Source organism: Ostrinia nubilalis, chromosome 6, assembly GCF_963855985.1.
Source record: "Ostrinia nubilalis chromosome 6, ilOstNubi1.1, whole genome shotgun sequence".
NCBI classification, from domain to species: Eukaryota; Metazoa; Arthropoda; class Insecta; order Lepidoptera; family Crambidae; genus Ostrinia; species Ostrinia nubilalis.
This window is the reverse complement of record NC_087093.1, coordinates 3114303-3126282: the sequence shown is the minus strand read 5'-3', so window position 1 is coordinate 3126282 and position 11980 is coordinate 3114303. Positions and strand designations below refer to the sequence as shown.

At 35.2% G+C, this 11980-nt stretch overlaps 1 protein-coding gene across 1 annotated transcript; it reads right to left on the bottom strand.

Moving 5' to 3' along the window:
- Nucleotides 1-1211: 1211 nt before the first annotated feature.
- LOC135072878 (putative nuclease HARBI1) lies at nt 1212-2959 on the bottom strand. The gene is made up of 5 exons (XM_063966911.1): nt 2443-2959; nt 2091-2372; nt 1549-1936; nt 1335-1468; nt 1212-1245 (listed from the first exon to the last, which is right to left on the bottom strand). The coding sequence occupies exons 1-4, from the start codon at nt 2695-2697 to the stop codon at nt 1338-1340; spliced, it is 1056 nt and encodes a 351-aa protein (XP_063822981.1). The 5' UTR covers nt 2698-2959; the 3' UTR covers nt 1212-1245; nt 1335-1337.
- Nucleotides 2960-11980: the final 9021 nt, after the last annotated feature.

The following is an 11980-nucleotide window of genomic DNA, read 5'->3' as shown; positions in this document are numbered from 1 at the left end:
TTGCCCAATGAATTTGTAGTCGATGTTAACAGATTTGACTCGGACTCAAATAAAAGTGAATTAATTAACATTCAAGAGGAGGAATCAACTCAAAATACGCAAGATCAGGAATTGATAAATAATGAAGAAATCCAATATGAATTGGTGGTACTTGATGAAGAAATAGAAGATACACATGCTTGTACTACTAGAGGCATATTGGAAGATAAAGAAAATAAAAAAGTAGAGGCAAAAGAAAATAAAGCAAAACCTAATTTTAAAGCACCAGCAATCAAAAAAAAAAGGAAACTGTTAAACAAAGAAGGCTTAATTGATTTAAGCAAAGTTAGGATTTCCGAAATTGCAGAAACAGAATCAAAATGCCGGATTGAACTGCATGAAGTTCAAATGGAAAACGAACGGAAGAAAGGGAGAAACTTGGATCTTGAGCATCAATTATTACAGGAAAAACTTAAATATTACACTCACATTAATAAAGAATAATAAGTCTTTTGATGTTAAAGTTTTTCAAGTACTAACAGATTCTAAATAATAAGTTAGTTCCTCCCTTACTTCTGTTTGTTTTTAATTTGTATTTTATGCAGTTCCAATCCGCATTTTGATTGTGTTTCTGCAATATATTTAGACGGCTATGAATATGTTTACTAGTCATAACTTAATAAGAGTTTGAGATTACTATTAACTAGCTGTTGCCCACGACTCCGCCTGCGTAGACTACTATTTCTGTAACCTACAGGATCTGTGCATTTTTCCAGGATAAAAAGAAGCCTATATGTTATTCGAGACTATATAATCTATCTGTTTTAGCAATTTATTTGTTTATAAGAATTGAACTGTGATTTTTAGTAAGTAAGTTTAATAATTGTACTTAAATTAGTGATATAAAGTAAATACACATATGCCTAGTCACAAACATTCGCCTTTATAATAATAGTGTAAATTATGGTTATTTTGTTTTAAATGTAGAAGGTTGATAACCTCCGAATAGAAACGTTTATACTTAAGCAATTTCTTTGTTTTAAAGAATTGAACTGTGATTTTTAATAAGTAAGTTTGTTGAAACTAATTGTACTTAAATTAGTGATATAAAGTAATTTGTTTTGAATTTTTGCAGAATAATTGCTTTTTTAAAGAGAACTACAGGTTTTGTTTTTGTGATAGTAACAAATTGGACTGAAAATTGAAATACAGGTATTTTTCAATCAAATATTCTTTTTATTTTCATTAAGATGCCAGGAACAGTATCTGAAAAATTAAAATACAACATTTTCATGAACTCAAATGACATTACATAAAAGTAAATCGTTGGAATTTATCAAAATGTATTTTAGTACCATTCAAAAATGTTGATTTATAAAATTTTGTAGTATCAACTGCGACCTACGCCTCAACAATGAAGGTCGGTTGTCGTGAACACTGTTCTCCGTCGAAAGTTGCGGAGTTACAGGGACCTGCTCCATATGTTGTTCTGAAAAATATTATGAATTTGTCAACATTTTGTCATAAAGATTTGTATTCCTTATGTACAGTCAAATTGATAACATTTACCTAACAATGTGTCATTCATATCAATGGCTATATTATGTAATACAGCCAATGCTATGATCACAGCTTTTCCATTTTGGAGGCTTACTGGTAAGCCATGGAGTAGGCATTGGAACCGCTGCTTCCACACCCCAAAACACCTTTCAACAGTGTTCCTAGTTGAGATGTGAGCATTATTGTATGCTTCTTCTTCTGGACGACTAGGCCTTAAAATAGGTGTAAATAGATATGGCAGAAGAGGGTAGCCCGAATCGCCAATAAGGCGTCCTCTAAACTGCCTATCCTCAAATCGTTGTTTTATATTGCTCTCCATAAAAATTCGACTGTCATGTGTACTGCCTCGCCATCTAGCCACTATATCCATTATTTTGAGGTCAGCATCACAGACAACCTAAAATAAAAAAAACAGTATCCTGTAGGTAATCCATCCAATAATATAGTGTTGAATGTTGCTAAAATTTAGATCATACAAAGTAAAAATTATAGACATTATTAAAACAAATCTTTCTCTGTTGTAAACTGTATAAAATCAAAATATATTTTACCTGAACATTCAGGGAATAATAGCCTTTTCTATTAATATAGTACTGGGCCATGTCACCTCCGGTTTTTTTAATTTTAATGTGGGTGCAATCTATGGCTCCTATCACCCCAGGAAAATTTTTAATTGCTCTAAATTTGGCACTAATTCTTTCCTGCTCTCCTATAGTGATAGGCATTTTGATGAAGGAATTTGCCTTATTCGCGATTGCATGCGCGACTCTGGCGCATATCCGGCTCACTGTCGGCTGACTTAGGCCATGGAGGTCACCAGCATCATCTTGTACCTGAAAATGTATGAAAATAATTATAGCAGCCACGACAAAGGGATAAAATAAAACACTTTTTTGTGCTTACCTCACGACGTCCCCAACATCTTATGGCCACTAAAACTTGCAGTTCAGGACACGTGCCACCACCTCTAGCGCTCTGAACCAGATCATCTTCCACCAAATCTATGATGGTGCGCACTGTGTCCTTATTGAACCTATATTTTATTTTAAAATTTAGGTCCCGCAAATCGAATGGGTTGCTTCGTTGGCGGTAGAGCTTTCTACGTCGCGCTGGGTCGGCATTATTGGCTAAATGCACAATTGCATTTATAGCATTCATTTTCACAAGCAAGGATCACAGCAAGGATATTTTGAATAAATAAACCAACGAAGTGACATTCATATGAAATGACATTTATAAAAGTTAGGTTAAAATAGGTTTATTAGAGCTTTAAACAAGGCCCGAGCTCTCGATAACTTATCACACAGTTATAAGAGGATTTTAGCGCTAAATGACGATTATGAATAACAATTTTTATCAAACGTTTTATAAACCTCTAATAAGCATTTGATAAAATGTGAAAAATGATTATGAATAAGACCGTAAAACGATAATGAGATTCTTACCATATTATTATTAAGTTTGCTACTTATATTATACTCGTAATATGGCAGGAGGAATGTTACTACCTTTTGTGTTAACAGTTTCCAACAATTTTTAATAAGCTCTATAGAACAATATAACTTTATCGAAAAATTTATTTTTAGTTCACTGTAAATTAATTGTAAATACCTACTTGCATCGAATAAATAAAAATCTTTTTTGATCAAGATTCTCGGAAAAAAACTTTATCGAAATGATTTAGAATCGTAGTCCCACCATAATGTCTACTGAGCTCTGCAGTTAACTGTGTGTGCGTATTTTTCTATGAACGAAGTAAATTATCCACGTGTGCCAATTTTGAAGCCGCGCGCAGCGGATGCGGATAAAATTCTATACTAATATTGTAAATGCGAAAGTAACTCTGTCTGTCTGTATTGCTTTTACGCCTAAACCACTGAACCGATTTTGATTAAATTTGGCATATAGATATTTTGAGTCCCGGGAAATGACATATGATAGTTCTTATCCCGGTTTTTGAAACAGGGACGCGCGCGACAAAGTTTTTCTGTGACAGAAAAATTTCAACGCGGGCGAAGCCGCGGGCGGAAAGCTAGTAATAAAATATGAAAAAAATATGTTCTTTACGTACGAGCAAATCGATTAAGTTACCGATTCTGAGTCGCTCCTAAAAATTTGGCAACGTATGCAAAGTCACCCTGTATACGAGTATTTGTGAATTAAGTTCAAGTTTTCTATAGTCTGGTCCGTGAGCACATAGAATTTTGTCCAATGACCCCAAGCTACCCATCCTTATCGCTCGCGCGTAATTATGTTGCTATCGCGCTCGCACACTCACTGCGGGTGCCAGTCGCACAGTCGCGACAGCAATATAATTACGCGCGAGCGATAAGGATGGGTAGCTAGGGTCATTGGACAAAATTCTACGTGCTCACGGACCGGGCTTTAGATAAATCTACTTTCTGTACATTTCGAGTGGAGAGTTATTGCCGGAACCACAAACGTTACAAATTGTTGTAAACGCCCGAAGGCTGCCTTTGGCCTATCCTTGTTCCTCGACGACCTTGACTCGGCCAAGGAATTAAATCGGAAACTGTGCCTCTATTGTCATTGCGACTCTACCCTTGTGAGTTGTGATTTAAAGCAAAAATATTACTATAGTGCAATGTTACTATGACGGGACGTCATAAGAGGCAATCGATTTGACGATCTGTAAGTAGGTAACATATTAATTAATTCTAAAGAAATAAATATGAGTTTGACTTTCACTTTGTTTATCTTGAAATGCCGTCGTCAGTACAACATAATCATTATCAACGCTATTCCATAAGGAATAGGTAAGCAAGCCACTCATTTTGACTGGATGTATTTACAAAAAAAAAGTATTTAAGTATGTTTGTATCCGTTGTCTAGTACCCATAGTACAAGCTTTGCTTTGTTTGGGACTAGAAACGTAGTGTAAAATGTCCAAGGATATTTATTTATTATTATTTATTATTATGTAGAGAACTTATTCATTCACGCGAAAAAGAGTTAGAACTTGACTCTTCATTAGTTCTAATAACATTTTAGAGTGCAAACAATACGTTGGTATCTATTCTACTGTACCTCTTTACATAAAAAAAATGTTGGACGAAGTTTACCTTACCACATACTAACCGTGGTAATTGCGTTGTCAGATTGGCAATACCCTCTAAACTATTTTCTCCTCAGATATATCGTAATAACTCATATTTTTCCGTCCTATTATCCGCATGAGTGCCTTTAACCCTATACTTGGCAAAGACGGTTTTGGTCAATATTTGTGATTTACACTATAAATATTGGATTTAGGACGAGTAAAAATCATGTAAAAAATACGAAAAGAAATCTTAGGTATGTAGTTTTGGAAATATAGTATGTATCTTTAAGTGCACATTGCCAGCTTTGTAGTAAACTAAAAAATGGTTTAATTGTTAGTAAAAATTAGTTATTTCAATGAAAATTACTACAAAACCTTAGGCTATTCCTTATTTGAGAAATAAAAAATAAGTATATTTTACAAAAAACTGAAAATAAATTAAAAAACCCACTTCAAAGTCTGTAACGCCTTGCAAGTATAGCTGCATTTGGATGTATGAGAACCACTCCATCAGCGTCGTTGGAGTACCTCCTGAACCCCACACCCTTCTTACCATCCAGGAGAAGCAAATGCAGACAGGAAACATAGGAATCCTGCAAGAGCATTTAAAAAATACGAGGGGTATTGATGCCAACTGGTACCGAACTGTGTTCACGTCTTCGTTTGAAGATAATTTGATACCCAACTTACAGTGGAAACGCAAGATAGCGGAAATGGATCTCTGGAACTCTCTGGGAAACTATGCAGCAGTCGAACTGGCTGAAATTCTTCAATCACCAGCTTTATAACCAGAAGCATGCAGCAGCCTGCATAGGCTGCTCGCTTTTTGGAGGTGATCTGGGTTGTTTGGAGTAGGAAGATAATCACCCAAGAGAGTCAGGAGGCTAAGTGCGGCTTCTAATTCATCAGCTGAAGTGTCACCGCCACTAACTTTCGATCTGGTTCCAGATTTTGGAACCAGAACCAGCATTTTGCGCGCCTGATTTTGTTGCTGCAGCACAAAGTTGTCCAAAAAACAACATTCTTTATTACATGAATTAAAACTCACATCGGCATATAATTTACAGCTTTAAATATTACTAACTAATAAATGATCCCTTTTTTATGCGATAAAATCTATGAAAAAAATTATAAAATAAAGTCAACGAGAACCTGGCAATGTGTCTTTAAAGATACATTCAGAATTGAAAGTAAATTATTACGTATCTGACAGTGTGCATTTAGAGATACATTCGGACAATCCGCATCGTACAAGAATAATTATACAAGTTTTGGGGTGAAAAAACAGCACTATCATCAAGAAACCTTTATTTACTATCCATATTACTACAAATAATCACCAATATTCTTTAAAAATAACACCGAAAATAATTAAAATTATTAGCCGGTGCGTAGACGCCTGTCAATGGTCTGACATTTTGTATATTACTGATAAATCTGTGCAGCCTGTAGCGATTCTATACTGTGTAACACAATCTGTAGTATTTGGGCTAATGTTATATTAAAAAAACAATTAAAAATAGTTTTTGGTTTCTCGCCCATATTTTTGTTTTGGTCAACGTATCTTTAAATGCACAATGCCAAGAAAAGGGTTAAAATGTTTCCGCTGGTACAACTGAGCATCGAAATAGTTTTATTTGTGGAAACTTATCTCAATTTATGTCATATAGTGATGTCAAAGCATTTTGTCTATTACTTATAACACAAAAACTTCAAATAACACACATCTAATAAAAAATGTAACAAGTTTCGTTCTAGACAGTTTTTTTTTTTTTTGCTGCACAAGTTATTAACTTTTAAGGCTGAGTTGCACTATCTTAATTTAACTTTGACAAACGTTAAAAATCTGTCAAACTCCATAAAAAAGCACCGGTTATTGTTAATGTTACGGTTAAAGTAAGGCAGTGCAATTCAGACCAAGTCAAACACTTTTGTTTCCTCGTCGTCGTCGTTTCAGCCAAATGACGTCCACTGCTGGACAAAGGCCTCCCCCAAGGTTTTCCACAATGAACGGTCCTGCGCTGCCCGCATCCAGGCTCTTCCCGCGACCTTTACCAGATCGTCGGTCCACCTAGTAGGAGGCCTGCCCACGCTACGTCTTCCAGCCCGTGGTCGCCACTCGAGAACGATGGCGATGCGATGGAGCGGGCTATGCTCGGAGTTTCCCTGCGTGATCGAATCAGAAATGAGGAGATCCGCAGGAGAACCAAAGTAACCGACATAGCTCGCAGAATTGCTAAAATCAAGTGGCAGTGGGCGGGGCACATAGCTCGTAGAGACGATGGCCGTTGGGGCAGGAAAGTTTTGTTTCCTAAGAAATATAATTTACCTAATTAGTTACACTTCAATTAGTTACAGTTATAAAGTTTCCTAATCATCATTTGAATATAACTAGGTACTCTTTTGATGTTAAGCTACAACCTAAATATTCACAACTTTCAAAACAAATTCACCTACTTTAACTCTTCGTCCGTCACCTCATTACATTTCCCCTTCTTGTAAAGGGTGAAAATTTTCCCAGGGCAAAATCCCCAGAAATTGTGGCGCCCATTTTGTCGCTCTATGCCCTGCCAATACTTTTATCAGGGAATAAATACAACATAAAAATATCCAGAGAGACATCCACTCGAGCACTGAATATTTCATTCTGCAATACATTTTCGCTTTACAGAAAGCTATTTCGGATATTAGCAGAAAGCAGGGCTGCGGTTTTGTTCCCTTTTTGGGATGTAATATGGCAAATAAACGTGTAACTGGCAATTCTTTCTGGTTGCCTACAGTTTGAAATTACGTGAGACGTGGGCGAGGCACTAATTGCGAATGTGTTTTGTTTTCTCAATTGTTTAATTCAACAATTGAATGGGGTTAAAAACAAAACAGGCAATTCATCAAAACGTACAAATACGGTACTTGTACATAAATAGGTACCGACCGTTTCGGCTAATGACTCTTCATACAGTTAGGTTCATTATTGATGCTATACCTTATTTACTTCTTAAAGGGTGCATGGTCAGGTTTCAAAGAACTTAAACAGATTTGAATATGAAAAACAATAGAAATTCTGCACTTCTGTGCAGATTTTTTTCGCATTTTTTAGGTATCGTTACTACATGATCACTGGAATAACAGCTCAACTCTTACCACTGGAATTCATACAAAGACTACGGTTATTTGAGGGCTCCATGAAAATATTGCATAAAAAAGTTATTGCGTTTCCAAAAAAAAGTTATGATGTCATATTCGATGGTCTCAGTTAAGGGTAAGTTTTTGCTAACCTGTTCGAAACACTCTGTATCAAAGAAATGTTATCACCCATATGGCAAGAAATGATCAGTATCAGTATTTCTTTTCCTTATTTCTGACTCTATCACAAAAACACCTGACTTTCAAGCAGTACCCATCAGCCTCGTAAAACACCAAAACAGGCAAAAATGCAAAGAGTCGGCTGAAACTTTATATATGGACCCGAACACCTGTGTCCATACCCGATCTCTCCTGCCAACTTTTGACACCTTGCAGCAGTTCTTAAAGATCATTCGGCCGGACTTTGCCATTACCCAATTGCTAACCAACCATGGTTACCACAAGGCATACCTAAACCGTTTCCATATCGTCGCAGATGACCGCTGTCCCTGCGACGACCAAACCCCGCAAACCTGGGAACACCTACTTACTCAGTGCCCTAGATTCACCACACAAAGATTCGCACATGAAACCACTTCCCGCTTGTTAAGAATAAACCCCTATAATCTCGAAGAAATTACCAGTAAAGAAGACACAACAAAAAGCTTTAAAGTCTACGTATCATACATTGTTAGCAGTCTAAAAGATTTTAACAAAACTTAAACAATCATGCAGTTATAATATCAATCACTGCCTTGCAATTGGAGTACTCCACTAGCTCTAATTGCAAGTGCATTCCAATAGCACTTACAAAAAAAAAAAAAACCATGCCCGTATATACGTATGGAATAATCATGCATGATTTATTAACAATGAATTGAAAACTACTAAAAAAGATCTAAAATTGAGACCTGAAGTAAGATAAATTCATAAAACTTAATTATTGTCGTGGTCCAGATTAAGCATTTCTTAGTAATATTAAAAATGTTCTTACATAGAAAAATCATTTTACTAAATTGACTCTACCAGGAATGGAACTTAAGATCCTTTGCGTTCAAAGTAATACTTGTGGCACTATATTCAGGGTATACGTTTTTTTTTTTTTTCATTTCCTAATAATTTGATTCATTCTGCCCATTTGTTAGATAGATGATACTGTAGATCTGACAATGACAATACAATCAAGTTTTCTATCTTAGATCTATATTTCCAGACATGAAAATATCGTTCCTAGTTATTGGTTTCGATTTATCTATCATGTGGCTAGACCATTATTGAAAAAAATTCTTATTAGTTCTCACAAATCAGATCAATTGAGAAAGGATTTTTTTTCTTTTACACTTGAGAGTCTCACAAGTCTTATTTTTTTTCAAATGTCCCTGATTTCCGGAAACTTTCCGGTAGTTACATCTGGCGAAATATAAAGTTAAGTTTATCTAACAGATGACTTCCTAATAACCTTTATCAATGGTATAACACGCTCTTACTCGATTTGTCCTATGTCGTTGAGTATTTCCTTTACTGAAACAAAATATTCATAACTTTTAGGCTGAGTTACACCGCTAACATTGACCGTAACTTTGACGATAACCGGTGTTTTTTGTTTGGAGTTTGACAGATGTTTGACGTTTTTTAAAGTCAAATTAAGGTGGTGTGACCCTGCCTTAGTTACCCACTGCTTACATAAAGCGACTTATGTGAACATTCAATTCGGTAATAGCGGAAAACCGGTCATAACGGTACAAATATAACGTTTTCATTTTATACGAAGTTAACTATAATATCCTCATGTAAAGTAGATTTATGAAATAACAATATAATTTCAATATTTCAGTTTGTTTCAGTTATTTTCTATAGCTGAAAAAGAAAAACCGGTAGCCCTGTTTCCATTATGTAAATTTTAAGAGCTCTCACACGAAATCCGTCGCTCATCTTTGTCAAATGTCAATGCGGTGTCGAATCGCTTTTGATTGATATCGATGTGTTGGATTGTAATGCTTTCTCGCTTTTGTCGATTACACAATCACGTTTCGAATTGCTTTTGCATGTAGGAGATTATTCGTAAGTGCCAGGAATAAAAACGGATTTTACTATATTTGTTGCTTAATTTGATGGGGCTTTAACCTCCTTATTAATAAAAAGTTACACCTAGGACGAACCCTGGATTGAAATGACATTTCCACACTAAATGAGGGAGGCCTGAAATACAGGGTGACCCTAGTTTAGGCTCCAGATCGCACACTCAGAACAACAATTGTTATCTTAAAAAATTTTTAATGTACTATAATGAGTGTCTGATAAAATAAACAATGTTTATTTAAAAAAAAAAAATGACAACTTAAGCCAGAGTTCAACAGGGGTGTAACTTTAATTAATAAGGGTCAATAAAGTTACAACGAGGAAGATCTTGGCCTGCATCTCACCGTTCTGTTACTTGAACTTGGCTTGACACGCTACCGCTTGAACGACTTCGCGCTCTACGGAGGCCTTTACCATAGACGAACTGGTTATAATAAACTCTAGTAAATGCCGGAATACTCACAACAATGTGTTAACATTCTGGTTATGATGACGGACTTGAGCAAGATGGTGGTAGCTTGCCAGGCAAACTAAGAACTAGGCCTACCACCAACCAAACCGAGCAGATTTTTTTTTTGCTATGTATTTTAACGAAGCGAAACAGACTGTATTGCAATAGGCTAGATGACAAAATTTCAATTATTTGTCCGTCAGACAGATAATTAGAAAATATTAGACTCAAATTTTTTATTTTCTTTCATAATTAAATAATAACAGTGCTACATCGAGTTGAAATGGCGCGATACGTCACGCTTGAGTAGAATTTTTACTCAAAAGTGACGTCACGCGACATTTCAACTCAATGTAATATGTAATTATTCGATAATGGAAAAAATAAAAAATATGAGTCTAATATTTTCTAATTATCTGTCTGACGGACTAAATTGAATTTCTATTTCATTACCCAGTCATCATCCCTATTGAATTGAGTATTTATTATTAATAAGCAGTCAGATGATCTTGTTACTGTCTGGTTAAAATAACTCAGCATCGGCCAATATCGAGAAACATTCGAAATATTCATTTCTTGCCGACACGAGCACTTAAAGCTTCGAGGAGATTAAATAAATAATGTATTGACGCTCTGCTACGAGAACGTACGCGTTTGCGTGTATTTTGCATTAAATATTTACGACCCCTATCTTTAATAATTTAATGTAAAATATACATACACAATTACACAATTTATTTTTAATGAAAGTATGTTTTGGAGTGTGAACAAGAACTTACTGGGAATTTCAAGACTCCTATCATTTTAAAACCTTGATGTTTTTGACCATGATGTCATACTTCTTTTTTCTCATGACATACGACTTTTAAAAAAATAGGAGGAGTAAGTGCTTTTTTTTCGAGTTATGAGGATTACTTCAAAGACTAAACATCTACCTAGGTACATACGACAGCACATCAGGCTACCCATTTAATTGCAAACTCGCCTAGGGGCGAGCGAGTTGTAATAGGTTACAACTGCACAAGAACCCACAGTGGTTACGTTGACGTGCCGTCGTCTGTACTTAAAAACTCTAGCGAAAGTTATTATAAGCTTAACGTTTTTTCGGTCCTTAGACGTATTCAGCTTCTATAAAAATAAATATACTGTGTAGTATTCATAAGTCGCTTAACTCGAATTGAAATTATTTATTTAGTAAACTTTAAGCTTGCCAATATTTCAGTTCACATTATAATCGCATTGAATAAGTGATGAACGAAGTTATATTAAAGGTAAAATCGGAATGCTGAATCTTCTAAACTTTTTCGTACCAGTAAACTGAAGGGTTTTACCCAAACTAAAGTAAAAATACAAAAGTGTCTACTCTGTAATTGTATTAGATTTTTTTTTCATACTCTCACATTTGTTAACCACTGTTTAAGATTAATAATATGAGAAATATACGAGTGTGTTTAAAAAAACTCTAATATTATGCTTTGTGGTTTTAAATTTGTACGGTGCACGAGATTAAAACTTTGTATCATAAATACACAGACGAAACCACAGTATAAAACTGTCAAACAGATTATTTTGGAAAATCACTCAATTAGTCAGTGTGCCAATACTGAAAGTTTCTCACCATTTCTCCTTTAGGTAGTCAAATGTCAGGTTTAATCAAATTTAATCAAAATTGATTGCTTAATCTACCAGTATAAGTCTATTACGAGTTGAAACGACCAGAAATATAA